This window comes from Notolabrus celidotus, chromosome 17, assembly GCF_009762535.1.
Source record: "Notolabrus celidotus isolate fNotCel1 chromosome 17, fNotCel1.pri, whole genome shotgun sequence".
Lineage (NCBI taxonomy): Eukaryota > Metazoa > Chordata > Actinopteri > Labriformes > Labridae > Notolabrus > Notolabrus celidotus.
Window position 1 is genome coordinate 17,695,289 of NC_048288.1, and position 24,133 is coordinate 17,719,421.

Consider the following 24,133-nt stretch of genomic DNA (forward strand, 5'->3'; position numbering starts at 1 on the left):
CAGAGTGGTCCTCTATCTGAGGGAATCCAAACTGATGCTCGAGACACGGCTGAAGAAAGAGTCCACACAGAATCTGTTACTACATGTTTCTAACCTGTTAAAAGTTGACCTCCAACTTTTATGAAACATAATGCTGGCATCTATTTCTAAACAAGCACACATTTTCCCCAAAAAATTAAATTTCTCGGTTTAAAAATTCGACACGTTGTCTTTGTGCTATTTCCAGATCAATAGGGGGTTTCAGTCTTTCACAAATTATCACATTCTGTTTCTTTTTACATTTTTCACTGCATCCAAACTTCTTTAAAACAGCATTGCTATCTAAAGCTGCTGTGAAACACATGGTTGAATACCAGACCAGGCTGTTTACAAAAAATGTTAGACCCTTTATGTCCCCGATGTTCTTTCATAAGTTTTCTTAACTAGTCTGTGAGGAAAAAACTTGTCACATTCATTCCTTGTTGCCATTCGGATCATAGGAGCTGACACTAAAGTAGATCAATGTTTTTCTTTACTGTAACTTTTCTGTATATAATCTTTGTCATAGAAAGCTGACCTTGTTATGCATTTTAAAAAGATGAAACTTGATATGACATTGCTTTGTTGTCCACTCATTATTATTTCTAAGCAGCTCAGTAAAGACCTTAATTATTGGTACAAATGCATCAGAAAATATACAGAGTTCTAACTACATTACATTACTTGTTCAACAGTTAAGAGACACAGTTTGGAAATTAAAAGAAAAAGTCAACCATGAGATAAAAATTCATAATCATTAGAATAAAGCTGTAAAAATAAAAAAATATTAGATATCAAGATCTTGGGATTAAAAGTCATTATCGTGAGATAAAAATACTGAAATCCTGACAAAGAATTCAAAAGATATCAGAAGTCATAATATTAAGGGGAAAAAAACACAAGTATGAAAGTGTTGATTTGAGATAAAAAGTGAATATTGAGATAGAAGTCATAATTGTGAGATAAATGGTCAAGAGATAAAAGTAGACATGATATAAGGTCAAGAGTAAAGTCAAGTTATAACATGATAGAGAAGATGATGACCTAAAAGGTCATAACTGAGAAAACTTGAGTTTATGATATAAGTCGATACGTTTAAAAAGTTACAAGAATCGTAAAAAAGTGGGATCTCAAACTGAAATAATAAAAAGTTAAAATTATGAGTCAAAATTGATACTTTTGAGATAAGTCAAGATTAATATTTGAGGTCATCTTTATTAAATACTATTGTCTCATGATTATTAATTATTTTTTCAAGTGTTATTCTTTCTCAAATTTTTGACCGCTTTACCTCAGACTTTTTTATTTCATTGATTTATCTCAGTGATGACCAAATATCCATAAATATGTCAAATATAAGTGTTTTTCATTATATAATAAAATATTAATATTATTTTTTGATTTAATGAGAATATTCACTGTATTTATTGATCATCAGACATCAACAAAAAATGTTTACCTATTGACAAATAAATGAAAACAAACGGCTTTATGATTTACTTTAGTTTAGTTTATTTTCACGTTTTTATAAAGAACAATAGAGAGTAATAAGAGCTTGAACATTGTGCAGGGGAGATTAGAACCCCCTAAAAGTGCTTATGAAGATATCTACCCTCTAGAAATAAGAAATAAGTAGTGATACAGATTAGTTAAACAGAACAATAACATAGGTAATTTGTAATTTATCTATTATAGGATAGTCCCTTGAGATGCAGCATCTTGTTTTCAAGGGGGTCCCAACAAAAACCCAAAGCAAATTAACATAGCTGTATGTTTACAAGACATAATACAGTGCAACAAGAAGCATCACAACATTTTCTGATTGTGCGACCTTTTCAAATGCTTTTTGAATGATGATAATGTAGATGTTGTTAGATTGTTTCAACAGAAGGTCTTCTGAATTTCAATGAGGACTGATTAAGGGGAGACTAAAAAATGGAGGGTGAAAGTTATTTTAGTGTCTTGTCTAATATGAATGAATGTCTGAGGAACACTAGAGGAAATACTGAAAAGTGGTGGGCAGGTCTCAGGTTTAGTGCACATATTTTTACATAAACACACAGATCTGATAAATGTTTACATTAAAAACCGATAAAGGTTTGTATTTTCTGAAAAGGAGTAAAATCTTTTAGAAAATCAATTATTTTCAAAAAATTATTTTGGTTTAATACAATCTTATTGAGAAAGGTGGCACAAGTATGACACAGTGTTACAGCACAAAATGCATGGATAAGTGAACAAAGGTCAAAATACAGTAAGGATTTATGAGGGAACTAACTAACTCAACTCAAAATACCAATTGACTTGCATACATATTCAATATGGCACTTCCATGCTACGTTTACATCCACCAAGAATCCTAGAATGCTGGTCTAATGGACTTGATTTATTTAAATATCAATTCATACCACTTTTTCCCATTCTGGGTTGTGGAGGGGCTGGAGCCTATCTTAGCTGTCATTGGGTGAGAGGCAGTGTACACCCCCGACAGGTCGCCAGTTTATCCCAGGGCTAATATGTTGAGATAAACAACCTTCCACGCACACAGAGCCCACCCATGCACTGGTCACACATGCCAACTCAGACAGTAAGTCTTCTGCCCAGCCAAGGGTTCAAACCAGGAACCTTCTTGCTTTGTGGCAAAGGTGCCAACCACTGCACCTCCGTGCAACCTAATTTAATATTATCTATGAACACTTGGGCTTTTCCTTTGTATGCTTTCATTTTTGTTACAGAGTATCATGAATGTATTTATGTTGAGTGAGAGTGGTTTTTTTTTTATCTCTTAACCGTTCAGAAATAGATAGCTTGACATTTGCATCCTGAATCAGTATGTATGTACGTCGCTTTGGATAAAAGCGTCTGCTAAATGACATTGTAACATTGTAAAATCTTCATGTGAAGCAACAGGACATGTCATCATCAAATGACAAAGGTAACGTGGATCACTTATGCATATCAAAAAATAAAAAGAGGTCCAAAGACTACTTCTTATTTCAACATGGCTTTGTCAAAGAGGCACGGTCCAGTCTCTCCAACAGCTTTTGTTTGAGAAGACGTCCCAGTTCTAAAGTGTAGGGACGAACCTGTCCACTCTCGTGTCTGAGGAGAGGAGGAAACACAAACTCATTAAAACGTATAGTTTTCACTAAAAAGCTTTGACCTGACATTGCAGGGGACTTCCTATTTTAGCGATTTGGTAAACATTTCTCCCTAAATCCTTTTTTAAAAAGCTTGACAGTAGCATTAACAACTCTGATTTGCGCCCCCCCCCTAACCTCATATCCTACCAACTCCACTTCTAATCCAATTATTTGCTTTACTGTAAAGATTTGAAGATTTTTTCTTTGGTGGAAGGACAGGGGTTTAGTTTATTTTAGTCATTTTTTTGTTGTGGGTTTTCGCCTCTTTTTACACTACAGACCAAATTTAACCTTCCACAATGCATTTATTGAGATACTCTCAAGTTTACCACTTTGCTTGACATAACGTTCCTCACTTTCCCCGTCAGCCCGTTGACTCTCTCATGAACATTGTTCTATCTTACCCTGCAGTCTGTGGAATCATTTCAGCTGTGGTGAAGCTAATGATATCATTATCACCCTCTTTAGCAATAAGAATTACTTGGGAAAAAGAGCTTGGTATCTTTCCAACTGAGTGGTTGAAGAAGGCTCCAGAAAGGATGAACACTACCTCACATTGGGCTAGTCTGACTCTGATTCAGTTTAACAGGATACACCATTCCAAAGTTAAACTTTTCAACACAAATGATATGTGTGACACATGCTCTGTTTCACCAGCTAATTACACACACATGTTTTTCTCTTGTCCAAAGCTGGGTTCATTCTGGTCCTGTTTCTATGATACCCTATCAAAAGCCCCCAGCAGACCTTTGGTTTCTAGCACTTTAACCTCTATTTGTGTTGTTCCTGAAGATTTTGCTAGTTTTCTGATAAGTGGAGAAATATTATTGCTTGTCCCTCTCTTGTGGTCCTCAGGTGTGTTTTACTTCACTGGAAGAATCCAAAATCTCCATCTCCCAAAATCTTGGTTGAAAGACCTAATGTGAGAGCCGGATGCAGGCAAGGCGCGTGGACGTGTGTTCGTGAGCTCTTGGTGGTACGCCCTAGCAACTGTCTTTATCCTGATTAATTACTTTGTCACACTACGTCGCATATTGAAAAGTGAGACATTAAGGGTATTTCTGTATGGAAAAATATAACTTTCGGCCTAAAAAACGAAATAAGCCTGGAGTTTCAAGCTTACACCAGCCGCACACCGAAGTAGCAAACATGGCGGACAAAAAAAGGGAAGATTTTTCCAAACTTCTTGAGGCTATTCGAGAAACTAAAGAGGACTTAACCAAACATAACGACAAGAAAACGGCCGACATTCAAACCACGTTACTTAAAATTGAGTCCTCACTCTCCACACTGTCGGAGCAGGTCCAGGAGATGGAGTCACGAGCGGCTGCAAACGAGGATAACATTACGGACATGCGCGACCGCGTCGGCAACATGGATAAAGTAATAACACAACTTAAAGACAAAACTGATGACCTAGAACACCGTAGCAGAAGATCAAACATCAGAATCCTGAACATTCCTGAGCAGACAGAAGGACGAGATGCAGTTGGATTTTTGAAACGGCTCATCCCACAACTCCTGGGTAACGACAACTTCACCTTGCCCATTACCCTGGAGAGAGCGCACCGCATCGGCAAAATCTCCGACAGACCACGGGCCCTAATCACCAAGTTCCTTAACTTCAAAGATAAAGAGAAAGTCCTCCGAATTGCCAGAAACAAAGGGGAAATCACCTACGACAACAAAAAGATATCCTTCTTTCCAGACTACAGTATATATATATATATATATATATATATATATATATATATGTATATATATATATATATATATATATATATATATATATATATATATATATTATTTTCAAATATCCTGTCAGCTTCATTAAATTAAATGAATGACCATTAGGCCATGGTTGAATATCATCACTTTATCCTTCGTTTCGGGAACATATTCCTGATATGGAGGTGTCTGAGCTGTCAGATCAGGTGTCTTGTCCTCCTCCAGTTCCCTTCCTTCTTTTCTGTTCTGCTAGTCTTTTTTTGCGTCCATTTAAATATCAAACCATTTTTTCTTAACCTGAGCCACGGTGCGAACCTCAGGAGGCACAGCATTAACAGCCTCAGTAAGAAACCAAGGCTTCATTTTTTTTGTCATGGTGACTCCTGCTGACACGCTTCGGAAAAGTGTTGGTTTTCTTGCCTCACCCTCCGCACATCATAATATATGGTTGATATGTATGTGATGAATATAATATGTAATGAATATGGTGTGTGATTAATGTATATATGGTGAGTGTAGTGTGTTGTGAATATATATAATGTATTGTATGAATTTGTGTGCTTTGGCAATAACATCTCTTTGTTCATGCCAATAAAGCAAATTGAAGTGAGAGAGCTTTTATTTTGGAGCATAATTATACAAAGTATATCCGGTCCCGGCTCTTCCTGATATGCGCGGTGAGGTGGTGATTTGTGATTGAATGCGCAGGCTGGTTTGACACCGGCTGTGTTTTTGTTTGTGTTTTTGTTGTTCAGCCGATGTTTTGCTGTGGTGTTAAATGTTTGCTGTGGTGTTAAATCTTTGGAGGTAAAGTGGTGCTTGTGAAGCTGATGTTAGCCTAGCACAGGGGTGCAGTCATGTCTGCAGGAGGGATCCATGGACTCCTCCTCAAACTTCATGAATCACTTTCAGAAGAAGACTCTCGAGCTGCTGCGTTGAAATGTCACGATATTGTGCGCGACTTGGGGCAAGAATGCATGCTAGCACCAACCGAGAATGAACTTGGTAAGTTCATCAAAAAACTGAACTTCATATCTTTATAACATCTTTTAAAAAATGAATTAAACCTGCGCCAAACTCCATTCAAAGTCTGGCAATTCATTGGGAATGATGCCTGAGTGATTGAGAGGCAGTTTTAAAACTTGGAAGTTTAAGTGATCTTAAGTTCTTAGAAGCACACTTTCAGTTCGTCGGGATTAAATTATTCCAAATATGTCGATATGTTGTTTTTATGAAGTTTTGATTTGTCCCTGGGTGTATCAGGACAGCATGTACCGCCAAAACTGCATCACGGTGGGCGTAACGCTCTATAGAACATAATAAATAAACCACGTGAGGAGGGCAGAGTTTACAAAGTGCATCTTAGACTCAGTCAGAAGTCTATCCTAAAACTGTTTGAGTTTTGACATATTTCCCCTAGTAGTAGCAACACGGGTTTGAGGGTGTTTTGAAACCACATGTTAACTCCTCCATGGCACAGTTCTGTTTATCTGACTCACTCTGTTGTTACCACAGGGACTGCACTAGACCCCCGCACCTGCTTAATACAGGATAAATGTTGTCTGTAGTAGGGAACATAATGTTTTTTTAGTTTTTTATTCTAATGGATAGAATGTTTATAAAACTAATCTTAGATCTGAAATCCAAATTCCTAAAAAGTTGTAATGTTGTGTAAAATGTTAATAAAATTAATAAAATTGGATGTTTTGCAAATAATTTAACCCTCCTGTTATGTTCGTTTCTCAGGAACAGCAATAATGTTCCTGGGTCAACATGACCCGGGGCATGGGTGTTTCTAGCCCATTTTTGGGGGTGCTGAAGCACCTCTAGATTGAATCCCAGCACCCCTAAAATTTGAGAGATTTTTAATGTGTTTTACTGCATGTCCTTTTCAACAAGCTAGAAAAGTTTCAAAACCATACAGTACTTGGTTGAAACGTAATATTTTAACAACAAAAATACAACAGCTCCACCACGTTTTACATGTTGTGCATTGCATTTCAAATGAAAGTCAAAAAAAATAACTCCAATGTAATTTTTTGTATTTTTGGTACTCACTATAGGGGGCTGGTTTACTCCAGAAACATACATATTGATGTATATGTTGAGGAACTGCTGTATCTAAATGAGTTGTCTTTCCCCAGAAATTAGGGTTACCATATGTTTCTTTTATGATTCCAATCCATTTCTCTTTTGCTGTGGCTCAGCATTTAAATAACCTTTATCATATTGTTATAATACATGCAGAATGTGGTTTGTCTTGGCATTGTCTTGCTGAAATATGCAAGGTCTTACCTGGAAAAGGAAATGTGTGGATGGAAGCATATGTTGTTGAAATTCTAGATACATTGTTCACTATTAATAAGCTTTCTTAGATGTGCAAGCTTTTGAACTGTGTGCTAATAACAAGCCAACATGGTCCCTTTCTAGAATGGAGATCATAGCGTAGAAGTGATTTTGAGCTTATGCAGTGATTTCCACTACAGAGTCATGTCTGTTTTTGAAAACATTTTACTCACCCGTACCATCCTCTTTTTCTTGAATTTCGCCGGCTTCCCTCAGGCCGAAGATTCACGATGCCGAATAGCAGGACGAATAGGAAGAGGAATTCTTTTGTACCGACAGCAACTAGTCTGCTTAACAATGCCGCATAACTGTTGTTTCCAGTTGTTACTGTTGTTGTTGTTACCGTTTTGAATGTTTTGATGTTGGTGTTGTACTGTTTGTTTGTGTCACCGCTGACTGGAAGACAAATTGCCCCCCGGGGATAATAAAGAAACCTTGAACCTTGAACCTTGAACCTCATCAGTCCAACTTTTGGGGAATTGAGGTTATAAATGACATGTTGCTGTTATTGTTGAGATTTTAATGTTGGTAATCTGATTTCATCCTCATCTTTAAGCTTTACAGACGTCCTTATTGTTCTCAAAAGACGATGGACTGCTCATCTTCCTCAGGAAGTCCCTGCCATCAGACGAGGTATATATAAAGGAACATCCAGTGGATCATTAAGTATTCAAAGATCTCAAAGTTTTCATGTTGACAGAATTGTGTCTTTTCCAGCTCCGGGACTCCAGAGTCGACATCTTGTGTTTTTTGGAGAAATTCTTGGACCGAGTCTCACCAAGAGTCAAAGGATGGGAGAAGATGTACGCCACTGACATCAAAGTAAGTTCTACATTTAGAAACCAGATTAAATGTATTGTGTTAGGCTTTTCTTATGAGAAAAATGTGCATTATTCTGCAGCTTATTGCACATTTGTATGTGTATGAGGAAGAATTTGGGGAGGGAAAGTGATCAAGATGTAATGCTGTGTTCATGTGTCAAAGTTTAAGTAATGAGAAATAACTATGACATAAATGGTTTCCAGTTTCACCCATTTATTTTTGAAATTATAAAACACTTAATTAAACCACAAACTGGCGTTTAATATACTTTAAACTTTCCACTTCTTCATTCTGTTGTTTTCTTCTTCCATACAGGACACATGCATGGCCATGTACACAAAGGAAAAAGCAGCCAAATGCAGGACTCCAACTCTGGAGCTCCTTATTAAGGTCAGTGTCCTCTCACAAAAGGTGTGATTTATTAGAGTGAACTTACTGAGATGTAATCAGACCGAAATAAGTCTCTCACTTTCTACTGTGCAAAAGGTTGTTCCAAATTGCATCTGCAAATGACTTTTATTTTGAAGGAACAAAAACAGGATGCACACCCCTCAGTAAGTGATGCAGCCTAGGAGACCTCTCTTTCCACTAACTATCATCCTATTCCCTTCCCATCCTTTTCCATAGTTTTTAGTGCACCCGTAAGAGTAAACCACACCTTCAATTTCACCTTCACCTTCACATTCATATTCATATCCAAATTCAAATGAAAGATCAATGTCAAAGGAAATAAAAGGAGTGGAAATCAAAAGAGAGTTTGTCACCATTGAATATCTTGCCATCCACTACATCCATGTTCTGACTGGACAAACTGTGATGATTGCAGCCTTACAGTTAAAATCACCAGCAAAGAGTTCATCTCCCTGAGATCTCAAGTGTGGCATTGAGTACACCACCGCCTCTTTTACATCTACAGAAGTCCTTATTCACATGATTTAACAAGAGTTAGATTTATTTGTGAATATTTGATTATGAACTTATCCTTTGTAAATGTTGATTGGACTTGCAGGTTCTCCAAACCACAAAAGCATCCAGCGTGGCTGCAGACCTTCGAATCTGTGATATATTTAACCGATTTTACAGCGAGCTCTGTCAGAAGAGCAAACTGTCAGATTCTGGTGAGTCTTTGTTTGATGTCAAAAAAGAAAAAGATTATTGTGTTGAGCATTTTAGCTTTAAACAGGCAACATTAATATACATAACATAACATATAACATAAAATGTCTTTTGTGATAGTCCTGGGAAAAATCTATGAGCTGCTGGGAGTTCTTGCAGAGGTTCATCCCAGCGAGATGGTCAACAACTCTGACAAACTGTACAAAGCTTATCTCGGGGAGCTCAAAGAACAGGTATGTTTACAAGTGACATGAAGAAGACTTTTTTTCTACATTATAAGCAGTTTACTGTCCTGTAAAGCTTTGTTTTTCAGATGATCCTGTGCTGAACAAATGCAACCATTAAAAAAATAGAGGGTTCAATAATTTAGTGTGATAAGATATGAGTTTTATTTTCTCCTGATTCAGATGACCTCAGCAACTAAGGAACCAAAACTCATTGTTGTCGCTGGATGTTTAAGAGGACTCACAGCTCTTATGGTCAACTTCTCTAAAACCATGGAGGAAGGTGTGTGTGTGTGTGTTTCACACATTCTGTTTTCCATATCTGTTCGTTTTGCATTCAAAGACATTTTTTAAAAGCTGTTTCTAAGGTGGAATGATGACTGAATCAGTTTGTGTGTGTGTGTGTGTGTGTTTGACTTGCAGATCCAGCCACGTCTAAGGACATATTTCAGTATGCCCTGAAGGCGATCAGTCCCCAGGTAAATGTCATTAACTCTCCTTTACAGTTAAGGTTTTATGAATGTTTGTGGAAGTCGGCCCTAAAGGTCTTCTGCACAAACATTTCATGACTCACAAATATTTTCACAGATCACAAAAAACAATTTATTAAACACAAAACATGTACAAAAGAAAAACATATACATGTGTATATATTTCATAAAACACAAAAATATTTAAAAAAAATAACGTAACGTTTCATGACATGTTACTTTACTTTTGTTGTAGATGGAAATGACTCGCTATGCTGTCACGTTTGGTAAGGCTGGACTCCTGCAGCAAAATTAAGATCGACCCTCTGTATAACAAACAATAATAATCTTCTGAGTCTGGTTTCTAACATATTTTAGAATAATCATCCTGAGTTAGGTTACTTCTGAACATCAGGGGCCATATGCAGCATTGTTAATCAGTTATACTTATTAACTTCATGTATGTTTTTTTGTTATGTTAACATCATTAGCTATCTAAAATTCATGATACTGTGAAGTTTGCTTGTTCATGAGTGTTTGACAGGACCTAGGAAAGGGGCACAGTTGTTTTAGCTGAATCAATCAAAGCCAAAACTAGTGTTAATGTAAAGTCATTACTTTTCTTCTTATCTTACTTGTTTCTGTTCTTTTTAAGGCAGTGTGTCTTTGCATCTAACCCTCATTCACTTTATATGTTATTGTACACTCTATGTTTCTATATTAGACACATTTTTAATGCTTTTTTGCATTGCTCTGATTTTGTACTGTCATTTTATAGCACTAGAATTTCTTTAGGGATCGATACAGTTATATCTTATTTCATCTTCAGCTGGGCTGCGGTTGTTCGCCAGACATGCTTCTCAGTTCAGCAGCTGCCTGATGGATCACTACAGAGCTCTGTTTGATGTCATGTCCAAGCTCTGTGGACACATCAATGCTGAGATGAAGAAGACGAGTTACTACGCACTCGAAGCCTTCCTCAAACAGGTTAACTCAGATAGACAGATCAGAACCAGTCACAGGCTGTTTGGCTTGATGTAAGCTGCCAAAGTATTTTCAAATAAAGTCTCACTATGATTTTCTGATCATTCGCAGGTTGCGATGCTGGTGGCCGAGAATATTGAGGAGCACAAAAGCAAGTTGAAGTTCTTCATGCAGAAGTTCTGCGGCATCATAAAGACGATGGACTCCACTCATAAGGAATTGTCCATCGCCATACGAGGATACGGATTCTTTGCAGGTGTACGTAAATTTGATGCTTACCCCAGACCAGAGAATTAACAGACAGATTTCAGGATCACTTCGCCCCTCCTGACCTCTTATGGGATGTGTGCATTTTGAATCTGGTATGACATTACTGCTCCAAATCAGCCGGTAGTGGGAGATTGGCTTCCCACGTTTTTAAATCAGTGAAGATTTGAAAATCCTGAAGTGTGGAGTGACTCAACAGAGGTTAAACAACAAAATCTAAGGAGCATGTCTGAAGCTTTCCTAAGTTGTATGTTAGTTGTTTAAAAACTGAAATGCTGTCCTTATTTTGGGGCTATGTACAGTGTAGACATATTACGGAATTTTATAATGCTAAAAATAAATCTTGTTTTTTCTCTTTAGCCGTGTAAGAAAGTGTGCCCGCAGGACGTGGACCTGATGTACACAGAGCTGATTCAGCGCTGTAAGCAGATGTACCTGACCGAGTCTGACGGAGAGGACGACAGCTTCTATCAGCTGCCCAGCTTCCTCGACTCCATCGCCAGCGTCCTGATTCATCTGGACAAGGTAAAAAAAACAAAACACAAGTTGTAAATCACTTTGATGAACTTCAGAGATTCCCAACCTTCAAGAGAAATAACTATTCTCCTCATAGTGATTGTTTCTTTCTGCTTTGCGTCTGTGCTTTCAGGTCCCAGAGGTGTACACTCCTCTGCTGGAGCGCCTCCTAGTGGTACAGATCGACAGCTTCCCTCAGTACAGTGAGAGGATGCAGACTGCGTGCTGCAGGTCCATCCTGAAGGTGCTGGTGGCCATGGCCTCTAAAGGACCTGTTCTGTTGAGTTTTATCAGCTCTGTGGGTAAGTTGTTCGTAGACCTATTGATCCTCAAAGTGTTCATGACAGAACTGTTTTTATCAGCACCATGTCAGTGTTAACCTCATGGTTATGTGTCTGTGTCCTATCACATCACATCGCATTATATAGCAACAGACACTCTCTGTCCACATTGCTATCTTCAAATATGTCCTTGTGTTACATCATGTGAAAAAACCTCACTGCTCTTAGCTGTGCGCAATAGACCAGCTCGAGACGCCTGTGATGAAGGAAGGATTTCCTAACATCAGTTTGCACTTTGTAAACCAGACATGGGGCAACTAAATCACAACACTTCAAGCATGAATATGGATGTTATAATTACACCACTGTATCTCCCTCCTGCGGTAGCCGCTTTATTTATGTTTTTTCTAGTGAAAAGAGGAGGTTTGATCAGGTATTTCTGATCCTAATAGACTAGGTAATTCCTCTTCTGAACTTCATGAATGAATGGTTCCTCGCCCATCTCTACACGAGCAACAGGAATGAAAAAGAAACAGGGCATCAGAGTCAAAACAAGACTTCTAAATTAGACCTGTGTTCCTTGAGTCAAAGGTTCAAGCCTGGAGTGAAGTCCTGTTTTCATCTGTTCTGTTATCTTCCTTTCTGCAATTATTAATCAGTCAGTTCAGTTCTTATCAAAGAAGAATTAAACAAACAGAAGAAAAATGAATACATCAAACACTGTTTGCATTAAAGAGTCAACCAACAAATTCAACTTAATCTAAGACTTGAGCGCCCAAACTATGAAGTGTTACCATTTCTGCTCTGTTAACTTTTAGATATATATGTATATTTTTTGCATTGTCTCTTTCAAAATTAAACTTCTAAATTCAGAGGACATTTTAAAATTTGAACAATATGACAAATTCATATTCCTGACATACTTAGCACATGAGCTACATTCATTTACAGACGTTTTAAATGAATTTATAAAATAATTTATTCAAAAGATATTCTAAAAACAAATGTCTGAGATGACATTGCACATAACATCTGCTGTAAGCGTTCACTCTGCTTATCTTTCAGTGCACCAAGGCTTGATTCGTGTCTGTTCGAAACCCATCATGATGTCTGAGGTCAGATGAATGTTTTCATTATCAACTCACACGTTTATATTTACTCAGCTGTATTCTATATTTGCGGCCAAATTAATTCTTCTTGAATTCCCATTTTTTATGTTTAATGGAATAAATATTTCTTCTTCTCCTCTCAGGATAAAGACAACGCGTCATCTGAGTCCTCACAGGTCCGAGTTGGAAAGTGGAAAATTCCCTCCAGTCAGAATTACCTCGTTCTGTATAAAAACCTGCTGGACTGTGATCGGCTGAAGGTGATGTTATTTTTTTTACAAGTTTAATTTTTATGAAAATCTCAGAATCTGTTCGATTTATTGATTGATTGGTATAGCGTCAGCTGCTTCCTTTGTTTAATTTAAATTCTGCAACAGTACTTTCAGGCTCTTCATGCATAAGCTACACATGAAAAGCCTGAAAGTAATACTGTAGAGTCTCGTTTTTATGATTTCATAGAAAAATTATATTTCAGGTCCTGGCCTTTTTCTATTTTCATGAAAGCAAATAAACATACTGAAATAGAATCTGCAGAAACGTACTGTTTTCTTCTTTATCAAGGTCTTTTTTATTAATGTGTTACAAGAAAAAGTAAACATACGTTCATAATCATTGTACAAACATTTTTTCTTTTTTCTCTCAGACTTTTCCATCAGTCTCATTTAAACAAATAAAAAGTCTTATTTCATGTGTTGAATATTTCGATCATGCACATCTGAGTAACGTTATATATTTTCTGTCCTTGTTGCGCCGTCCTCTGCAGGACTCAGGGTTTTTGGACGGAGCTTTTGAAAGTCAGAACGCTTCTCTCCTGTCTTTGAGTCGTCTCCTTTATGATGAGCTGGTGAAGTCCATTCTCAGGATTGTGGAAAAGTTGGACCTGTCGGTGGAGAAAGTGACTCCAGGAGAGGAGGTGAGGTGCCGTTTCAGGAGAAATATAATGTTCAGATTAGCTGGTAAAGACAACATGTTGATGTTCTGTGGTCATGGTTTAAGTGAGTGCTTTTTGATGGCATGAAATTGCAAAATCTCATGATCGTTTGCTGTTCAGGGTTTTAACATAGTTCAGTGTCTCTTTGTAAATCAATTCCTCCTCATTATTCAGGCCCCTGATGATGTGGCCCACGTCCTGCCCTCTTCAGACCCCACAGCTCACCTGTTGCCCAATAAGATCAAAGACTTCACTGCCTTCATTAACCTGGTTGACTTCTGCAGGTAAAAGAGACAACACACAATCCCAGGTGTTAGAGCATGAACCAACTACACTGACAAATTTTACGTTTTTAAACACATTTATTTTGCACGTTTACGCCAAACATCCATCCGATGTTTTCACAGCCCTGAAACGGAGATTAAAAAAACATCTTTGAAATAAATTGAAAAGTGGGGGATTGCTTTGTATTACAGGGCTTCAATGAAACATGTGCTAACATGTAGATTTCATCTTATCAGTCATCTCTATGTAGGCCGAAACACATCTTGTTTTTCTCCTCTACGGCAACCAGCTGTACAGTAGACAACCTGCTTCCTGTTTACACCTCCATGCAGATGCTTAGTTTGAGTGAAAGGTCATGTGATGCAGCAGGGTTAATGCAGCTGTCGATGTCATGGAATGAAATGAACTGAGAGGAACGTGCAGACACCCTCATCTGTAACTGTTTTAAGCAGTCAAGCTGTCAGTTTAAACACTTTTCTTTCTTCTTCTTCTTCTTCTTCTTCACTTTTTGCAGCGAGCTGTTGCTGAATAATCACGTGGAGTATTTTCAGTCCTGGGTGTATCATCTGAGCCACGAGCTTATCCTGCACTCCATCAGAAACCCGCTCGTCAGTGGCTTTTACAAACTGCTCTCAGTCAGCATGAACGTTTCCAAGAGAATCAAATACTACCAGGTACAATATAGTTCCATTTTTGGAATCTGCAGCAAGTTTGTCTTTGGGCTGTTAATGCCTTTACTGGGAGGAGAGAATGGTGAATAGGGTAGGAAACTGGGAAGATAGACTGGGGGATGACATGCGGCACATCATGGGACAGTATGTTGGGACTAAATATTTAAATGTTGGATGTCGATAAGGTGGCTGAGAATGGTCAAAGTTTCAAACGAAGGCTCACCGATTGTTAAATCTCTTTCCAAGTGCATAACAAACATCATACCTTTTTTTTCTTGCTGTTTGCTATCCAAACTTTTGGGTCAGTTTTAGGGTCCAACACATATGGCCATATTTCACACTTAGTCATTTTAAATAGAGAAACACTTGTTAACTCACTCAACTCAACTTTATTTATAAAGCACCTTTCATACATAAAAACATGCAGCCCAAAGTGCTTCACAGAATAACAGAGAGACAGAAAAGGACAGCAATGGTGAAATTATAAAAGGCAGGATTATAAATAAAATACTTAAAAATCAAATCAAATCAATACAGTTAAATTAATAAAATAAGTAATAGTGGAAAGAAAAGTTTAAAATAAGGTAGCATTAACAAGATCATATAAATACAAGAAATAAATAGATAAATAAATAATTCAGTAAGATAAATATATGTTAAAGCAATGATTCAAATAATAATGGTTAAAATAATAATAAAAATAATAAAAATAAGAATAATACAGTCCAGGGCTAAAAAAAAATTACTCCAGATTAAAAGCTTGATTAAAAAGGTAAGTCTTATGTTTACTTTTAAAAAGAGCTTGCCGTTTTAATATCCAGAGGCAGAGAGTTCCATAGTTTAGGGGCATAAACAGAAAACAGAAAGCTCTCTGGCCGGCGCTTGTGTGAGACACACAAGAAACACGTAGAAGGGAAGCATTCAAGGACCTCAATGATTGGGTTGGAACATAAAATGACCGGAGATCAGTGATGTATGAGGCTGTTAAGAGCTTTAAAAACAAGTAAAATAACTAAAAAATCAATTCTAAAAGAAACAGGGAGCCAGTGCAGAGTTTTAAGAAGAGGGGTTATGTGATCAGTTTTCTTTTTCCTTTGAACAAGCTGCAGTTTTCTGATAGATTTTTTTGGGCAAAGTAAAAGTAGCAAGTAAAAAGGGAGTTGCAGTAGTCGATGCGGCTTGCGATAAAAGCATGAATTAAAATTTTGGCATCTTTCTGGGATTCTGATACTGATGACGACTTTGTAGCACAACAACAGTGGAGAAAGCTTCTGGAAAGCTAGACAATCCAAAGACAGAGGGCCTCAAGGAGACAGTAGCTAAATGAAGCATTTCAGACAAAAAATGAAATGAGAGTTTTCAAAGACATCAGCCTGAGGTGAATTAAGAGCTTAGACATGTGAGGTGTACAGTACAACAAATTCAGAGGAAAAGTAGTTCTATCATGTTGTGCTGTCCTCTTATGAATTCAATTAACAAAAGAAAACTTTCTTTTGAACAGGGAGTCGGTCTGAAAAGCTCTTCGACCCTGCATAGTGAGCCGGTGAAAAGTGCCTGTTTTGCGCTCCTCTCTAAGTTTGGAAAAGAGGTAATGTTTCTTTACAGTAAATCCCGAGAATGTAATGAACGTACATGTAGTCAGAGATGTGACTGACCTGTCGTTTCCCTCCAGGTGTGTGTGAGAATGAAGCAGTACAAAGACGAGTTGCTGGCCTCCTGCCTCACGTTTGTCCTCTCGCTGCACCACAACATCGTAGCTCTCGACATCAAGGCCTACTGTCCTGCTCTGGAGGTGGGGTTGTTTATGTGTATATATTGTGATCAAGATGATAAAGATGTGTGAAAGTAGCTGAAGACGAAATCAGAAAGCATAGAAACAGTACACGTTTGTTCTAGTCCTAAGTTACAAAGAACTGTACAGGAAGTCAGAAACAGTCTACAAAGAGAAAATCAAAGAACTGTGTTAATTTAAGTAAGATGTATGTATATTTGTGTGTGTGTGTGTGTGTTCGTGCATGCTCTTATGGGACGTCTAGGCGGCTCTGAAGCTAGGTCTGAGCCATGTTCCTCTGGCCAACGTAGCCCTCGATGCTCTTGAAGACTGGTCCTACAACATCCCTCCAGGGACGATGCAGCCGTGCTACACCAACATCCTCCCTCTGCTGGACGGATACCTGAAAACCACCTCCCCTGACAGTAAGACCCAAGTACAGATCTCACTTTAGTTAGTGAAGATCTCAGGAGTCTGATGCAGATTTTGTTGGCTCTTTGTAGACAAAGACGACAGCAACTGGGAGGTGATGTCCTCTGTGTCTTCAAGGAGTGATCAAGGATACAGCCGAGTGATGACCCGGCTGTTGAAGAAATCCAACCAGCTCACCATGGTACAGAACTATAGAGGGAGAGAGAGCGGGAAGGGGTTTCTGTAGTTTCAGTATTTCTATTTGAGAAATTTCTAAACTCTTTATACCTATTGGTCATTAAAGGCGTTTTTCGACCGCAGGAACCACTGAGTACGTGCGTTTCGACCGGAGGAACCAGGGTCTAAATTTAGTTCAGGGGTAGATAATCTCCCTCTGAAAACCCCCTGCTTGGGGGGTAGTACTTTTCAAAGGTCCTGGGACTTTCGGTTGAACGTAACAGTGTTTGTGAGTTTACACAGTTGTTCAAACACAGAGGGAGTTCCTGGGAATGCATACTAGTTTAGTTTTTTATTAAGATTTCAAAAATATTATTCAATATCAATTTTTTTCTCCATACGTCACTGGCCTGATTTGCACAATCTAGCCGGGACTTCAGCCTGCGGTCGCAACGCATGCAACAATGCGGGCACAGGAACCTTTTAGTTCACGGTAAAGTAGTTCTGGGGGCTAAAAGACCCCGGAACTCTTGGTCAAAATGCACCTAAAGACCCCAAAATATCTGAAAACAAGGCACGGGTTAAAAGAACATGAAATACCGGTATATACAAATACAATAACAGTCTAAAGAGTCTTATATTCAGTGTGTAAGTATATACAATTATGTAAATGTGTCATATGTGTGCATTCCTGAGGTGTCCTCTCATTAGCATTTTGATTTTAAAGCAAATTTGCTTAACAAGTAGGACCTATTTATACATTACAAACAAGTGATTTAATTGTGTTTTCCTGTTACTGTCATGTGCATGTAGGAAGATGCTCCTCTTGTTGCGGTGAGGCTCAGGGTGGTGAAGTTACTCGGTCACCTGGGAGGAAAGCTGAACAGGAACCTTGTGACAGGTAAGGATTTACATACCTGATTGTGTTGTACAATACGAGGACAGATATCTCGGCTAAGTGAGGGGGTTGAGAGCACATTCATGTGAGATGAGATATTTTGTTTTTTTTGTTCATCAGTGGTGTCATCAGAGGAGATGATGAAGAAATTTGTGGCCTGGGACTCCGAGAAAAGGCTCAGCTTTGCTGTTCCGTTCGCTGATATGAAGCCGGTCATCTACCTCGATCCGTTCCTTCCACGCATCAGTGAACTGGCTCTGTCCACCAGTGACAGGCAGACCAAAGTGTGTACTCTAATCTCAAAGAGGTTTCACTAAATATGTGGCAAGTTTCTCACAATGAAGACTGAGATATGATAGGAGTGCTATCACCCTGTAAAGACCATTGATATTCGTAACCCAGTCTGTGTTTGCTGCAGGTGGCAGCCTGTGAGCTGCTGCACAGCCTGGTGGCCTACATGGTGGGAAAAAGTGCGCAGATGGTTGAAGGGACAAATACTTTGCCCCCAATGTACAAGCTGCACAAGAGGCTGTTTCCAGTCCTGCTGCGTCTGGCCTGTGATGTGGATCAGGTAGGATAAAATGTTTGAATATATCAGGATAAGAAGAAGAATTGGGAAGATAAGGAAAGACATTTATTGAAATCACAGATTATTTGGCAGTTTAACAAATTCCTAATCGGGGTTTGATTCAAAAACGTTGGATATTCCCTATAAGAATTCCTGATGTTTTTTCTGTATTATCAGCCTGGGTCACAGTCGCAGTCACGTATTCAAATGTCTTCATCAGGTGACCCGTCAGCTTTTTGAGCCGCTGGTTATGCAGCTGATCCACTGGTTCACAAACAACAAGAAGTTTGAGAGTCAGGATACTGTCGCTGTTCTGGAGGCCATTATGGTGAGTGTTTGTTATATTCAAAGGTGTTTAACCCTCCTGTTATGTTTGAATCTCTAGAGCAGCAATTATGTTCCTGGGTCAAATTGACCCGGGGCATATTCAGTTATCCAAAAGTGTCAGAACCCAAAAAATCCCAATACACATTTTTTAAATCTAATTTTTAACTCCATTACTAACCATTTAAATCAAGATTTAGTCTAATGGTGTTCATTCATTCTCACAGATCATGGTTCAGTGAGGATAACTCACTCGTTTTTCATTAAAATTAACATTCAAACTTTTTTTAATGTACATTGGAAAGCCCTAAATATAAATACAATAGTTTTACAGGACATAGATTTTTGTTTATTTCATTTTACATTTTGAATTTTTTATGAAGTGATGTTGATAAACTAATGCGACACCTCTTCTGTCACATGCTGCCCAGATTTTTATGCTGCATTTAGCTGGTTTGGAAGGTATATATTACCTAAAATAGACTTTAAAAAGGGTCAATTTGACCCGCAACATTACAGGAGGGTTAACGGCTCTTTATAAGACTGTTGTACTTTTTCAGTGTTTGAAATAAAACTCAGTGTTCAGTTTTGCTTTTTATCTGACGATAGTTGAGTTTTCTGCCTCCTTGGGTTTCCTTATTAGTTTTTTCCTTTCCAATAGGACGGGGTGGTTGATCCGATGGACAGCACTCTCAGAGACTTCTGTGGCCGCTGCATCGAAGAGTTTGTCAAATGGTCGATCAAACAAACCACCCCGAAGCAGCAGGAGAAAAGCCCCACCAACATGAAGTCTTTGTTTAAGCGCATCTACAGCCTGGCCCTCCACCCAAACGGCTTCAAAAGACTCGGTGCAGCTTTAGCCTTCAACAGCATCTACAGGCTGTTCAGGTACCATATTGGAAACTCTCAATATGCACTTTTATTTGGCAGTTTTTGGTGGCTAAATTGTAAGATGAATCCTTTAAGAACATATAACCAACAAGTTAATGTTTGTTTTGCGTCTGCAGGGAGGAAAGTTCACTGGTGGAGCAGTTTGTCTTCGAGGTTCTCGTCATTTTTGTTGAAAGTTTGGCTCTGGCACACGCAGACGAGAGATCCATGGGTTTGTACATATACTTCAGTTTTAAAGACAGGAGACTAAGATCCACATGTTATAACCATTCTTAATTAAATAGATGGACTAATGTGAAATGTAGGGACAAAGTTTTGTACGTTTTAAAGCACCTTTTCTCCATTTTCATGAACTGCTTTATGCTTCATCTTTAAACCATGTTGGTCAAACAAAGTCCCAGCAAACATCAAAACTTGTAACTGATCATTTTGAATGAAAACTGATCAGGTAAATAGTCTGTATCAAGCTTTTCTTCCATCCTCAGGTACACTGCAGCAGTGTGGCAGTGCCATCGATCATCTGAAAAGAATCATCAAACAGAAAGCTCCCAGCCTCAACGAGCAGAGTGCGAAGAGACGAATCCCCAGGTTGGTACTCTGTGTAGTGGTATTGGCACATGTGGTAGTTTGCCAAATGACAGTTATGTGTTTTTAAAGAGTCGCAGAAATGTACAAACTGTCCGGCACCTCAGACAGCCGTCATCCCAGGTCATATGTGACTTTGTTGATATCAAATACTCAACCTGTGCGTGAAGAGATAGACATCCAGTGTTAAAAACTGCATTTTGCAGTCAGGAAAAATTAAATAGAGGTAGCTGTGGCTCAGTGGGTAGAGTCGGTCGTCTATCAGTTGGAAGGTTGGCGTTTTGATCCCAGCTCCAGCAGTCACATGCCGAAATGTCCTTGAGCAAGACACTGAACCCCAAATTGCTCCCTCTGTTGTTCAGAGGTTTGTGAATGTGTACGAATGAGATTAGCTAACACTGATGGTCTCTCACTGTAGCAGCCTCTACCATCAGTGAGTAAATGGGTATGAATGGGTGAATGTGACGAGTAGTGTAAAAACGCTTTGAGTGGTCAGAAAGACTAGAAAAGCGCTATATAAGTAAAAGTCCATTTACCATTTACCATTTTAGAACAAAAAATGTCCATCCTTCTACAAAAGATCACACACTCACTACCTGCATTCACACAGTGAAAGTGTGTAGTGCAGATCAGCGTCGGCCTAATACATCCTGAGCTCTAGCTGTCATAAAAGAAAATCCAAAGATAAAAGCTCTGTTTCCTTATGAGTTTTCTTTGACCTGTGGACTTCATAACTAAAGATTTTTCAAAAAGATTTGTTACACTGCTGCGCACATTGAAATGTTTAAATGACTTAAAGCAGCCTTTGTAATTTTTAAATCAAATCCTTAAAAGAAATAAACAGCAAACAATGAAGATATCATGTTGATAATTTGAAATCAGGTGAATGTCTCCAGATCAGAAAAATCGGTTTTACTTTTAGAAGTTTAAAGAGATGCAGTTGATATGAATCTCAGCGTTCATGTGTGTATCAATTCAGCATTGCAAACTGAAAAGTATGTGTGTGTTGTTCATGCTTTGGTAGGATGCAATAGTTCACAGGTCATGATACATAGTTTCTCTTCTTCCAGAGGTTTCCCTCCTGATGAGAAGCTGCGCCTCTCTGATGTGGTTCTATGGCTTCTGGAACAATGCGGCCGACCTCAGACTGAGTGTCGACACAGATGCATGGGGCTCTTCTACGAGTTTACACCTCTCCTCCCAGGTGAGCAATCCCACAAGGCGCTCCAGCTTCCTATAAAGTGAAAAAAACACACATGATTGACACTGAAGTCCACACAGTGTTGATGCATGAACTTTGATTTATTCACCTTTGTAGATAAAACTCATGGATGTGTGTGTCTGATCTTAGGAAATAAGTCTGCATCTCAGTGGATGGATGGCATGCTGAAGGATCAGGGCATGGGCTTCCTGATCTCACGGTTTGAGGGTGGAGGTCTCCTCTCCCAGCCCACGCTCAGAGACCTGGGGGGTCCTTTCAGCGTCAGGGCCACCCTGCAGTGGATGGATCTGCTGCTGGCTGCTCTGGACTGCTACAACACCTTCATCAACTTACACATAATCAAGCCTCACCAGATGATCAGTGAGTCTCTTTTCTTCAAGTGTTGAAGTATAAATGAAATACAGGTCATTTTCTTGTGTCACCTGCTCATTATACATTCATAATGTATGCATAATAATGCAGGATTTAAAAAGCCTTAAAGATACCAAAGGTTGTAGGATTGTTCATGTAGATACCTCAAACAGATACCAATGTACTCCTTGGAGGACTATGCATCCAATCAAAGACCATCCTCTGATTGTGCTGGTTTTTACTGGTGACCCCATTACAGACGAGATCCTTTAGAAAAAAATCCTTTTTCAGAAGGAAAAGATGTTAACCTGACAAGATGTCATTTTTGCTTCTTGCATTATCAAGGTTTGGAAGAGAAGTCAAGCTTTCTGAAAGCTGTGAGTTTCTTCCTTACTGAGCTGGCGACTCGTGACCTGGCGGCAGCAGAGAACTGTTTTGCTTTCGGAGAGAAGACGTCTCACTTCAGCCCGAGAGAGGTGGACCAGTATAACTTCAGCAAGTGCACCATCCTCGTCCGCCTGCTGGAGTTCTCCACCATGATCCTCGTTAAAGGAGAGCAGGACTTCTGGAAGGTATCACTTTAGTTAAAGACCGTCACACGCTTAGAAACGCTGTGAATCTTTTTGCCAACTGTTTGCTTCCTGAATCCTCAGCTCCTGGAGGCGGATCTTTTCATCTCAGCTTTCTTTGAGCTGACCGCACACGTGGTGTGTGAGCCATCATCTGTCGGCTTCAACATGGCCGACGTAGAGGTGATAAAGAACCTTCCAGCAGTGTGTGTTCCTCTACTGAAGGCTCTGCTGGCCTCCCCTTACAGCTCTCGTATTGAAAGCAGTCTGCGGACAAAAATTTCACGTAAAAGGTAAGTTAGTCATCTGTGCACACTCTCGTGATGAATGCATCAGCTTCATGCAACAGCTACCATTAAAAAGAGTTCAAACTGTATATTCAATAGTGTTTCTTGGCTTCTGAACCTCTATTGTAAAAGTAAATGCTACAATTAAAAAGACGTCTTATTATTTATTTTCATCATTTGTAGTGTGGAGGAGTTGTGTGCTGTAGACCTCTATCAGTGCAGTACCGTGAGCCACCAGGACCAGATGGAGATGGTTCTGTCGTCCTGCAAACAGATCCACAAAGCCGGCTTCCTGAACTCCATCCTGCACAGTCAGGTATTTGAACACACGAAACATTTAATCAAACTTTTTGCCGCCTGCTTATAGAAATGAGAAAATCGTAATAATTCAAACTGAAGAGAGTCCAAATAACAGCTGGAGTGTTACCTTCAATGACTGTACATTCATATTATTTTGTATCAACATGTATTTACGGATTAATGTAGTGTAATCTAATGAAAAAAAGTATTGTTGAAGGTGTGATTAATTAAATTAAATTCATTTAAAGCTGGGGTTGGTAGTCAGATTTAGATCCACTTCTTGTTATACTGGTTAAAATTATCTTTATGTTCCTATGGTAATCAATACATAATGTGTTCCTAAAAAAGAAGTAAAAAAAAGCTGCTATCTACAGCCGGAGTAAACCTGGGAAAACACCAACCAATCACCGCCTTTAGGGTCCAATTTATGAGACCAATCAAATCCCGTCCTGCCATTCTGCCCGCCTCCTGCGCGTACATTTCCCCGGCGTGTACACCCCGTCTCCTGCCTCTGCTTCCCCTGCCTCTACTGACTGCCCCTCTTGCTCGACCTCCGGCCTGTCCCCTCTGATGGTGATGAGGTGCTTTGCTCAGGACTGTTGTCCGGATCAGAGTCTAAAAAGCTCTCACCACGGGGACTCTGACAAGCAAAAGAATTAATGACATTTAGTAAGTCCTACAGAAAATGTAGATGTACTGTAGCGTCCGTCTGGACGCTATAAGGATGACGAGCCGATTCGTGAACACGCTGAGCTTCACGCCAACCAACAAAGCAACACTCAATGTTTGAATTAATGAAAAACTTCTCCTCTTGTCTCTCCTCTCTCCCGCTCGCACACTCTACACCTCTCCTGATGCCTTCACTAAC

General features: G+C 39.0%; 1 protein-coding gene across 1 annotated transcript in view; it reads left to right on the forward strand.

Annotated features, from left to right (window-relative positions):
• Positions 1-5,562: 5,562 nt before the first annotated feature.
• prkdc (protein kinase, DNA-activated, catalytic subunit) overlaps positions 5,563-24,133 on the forward strand; it is a 47,636-nt gene continuing 29,065 nt past the window's right edge. The window contains exons 1-34 of the mRNA XM_034706164.1: positions 5,563-5,894; positions 7,792-7,868; positions 7,953-8,057; positions 8,373-8,447; positions 9,067-9,175; positions 9,294-9,406; positions 9,581-9,680; positions 9,821-9,876; positions 10,124-10,154; positions 10,697-10,854; positions 10,963-11,109; positions 11,479-11,643; positions 11,768-11,936; positions 12,981-13,030; positions 13,168-13,284; positions 13,788-13,937; positions 14,130-14,239; positions 14,755-14,914; positions 16,413-16,499; positions 16,584-16,703; positions 16,948-17,107; positions 17,186-17,295; positions 18,084-18,171; positions 18,289-18,452; positions 18,587-18,739; positions 18,957-19,064; positions 19,722-19,948; positions 20,068-20,162; positions 20,437-20,539; positions 21,607-21,740; positions 21,888-22,118; positions 22,455-22,681; positions 22,763-22,971; positions 23,149-23,281. Of these exons, the coding sequence (XP_034562055.1) occupies positions 5,747-5,894; positions 7,792-7,868; positions 7,953-8,057; positions 8,373-8,447; positions 9,067-9,175; positions 9,294-9,406; positions 9,581-9,680; positions 9,821-9,876; positions 10,124-10,154; positions 10,697-10,854; positions 10,963-11,109; positions 11,479-11,643; positions 11,768-11,936; positions 12,981-13,030; positions 13,168-13,284; positions 13,788-13,937; positions 14,130-14,239; positions 14,755-14,914; positions 16,413-16,499; positions 16,584-16,703; positions 16,948-17,107; positions 17,186-17,295; positions 18,084-18,171; positions 18,289-18,452; positions 18,587-18,739; positions 18,957-19,064; positions 19,722-19,948; positions 20,068-20,162; positions 20,437-20,539; positions 21,607-21,740; positions 21,888-22,118; positions 22,455-22,681; positions 22,763-22,971; positions 23,149-23,281 (4,389 nt within the window). The 5' untranslated portion in view covers positions 5,563-5,746. The remainder of the gene's footprint in view (positions 5,895-7,791; positions 7,869-7,952; positions 8,058-8,372; positions 8,448-9,066; positions 9,176-9,293; positions 9,407-9,580; positions 9,681-9,820; positions 9,877-10,123; positions 10,155-10,696; positions 10,855-10,962; positions 11,110-11,478; positions 11,644-11,767; positions 11,937-12,980; positions 13,031-13,167; positions 13,285-13,787; positions 13,938-14,129; positions 14,240-14,754; positions 14,915-16,412; positions 16,500-16,583; positions 16,704-16,947; positions 17,108-17,185; positions 17,296-18,083; positions 18,172-18,288; positions 18,453-18,586; positions 18,740-18,956; positions 19,065-19,721; positions 19,949-20,067; positions 20,163-20,436; positions 20,540-21,606; positions 21,741-21,887; positions 22,119-22,454; positions 22,682-22,762; positions 22,972-23,148; positions 23,282-24,133) is intronic.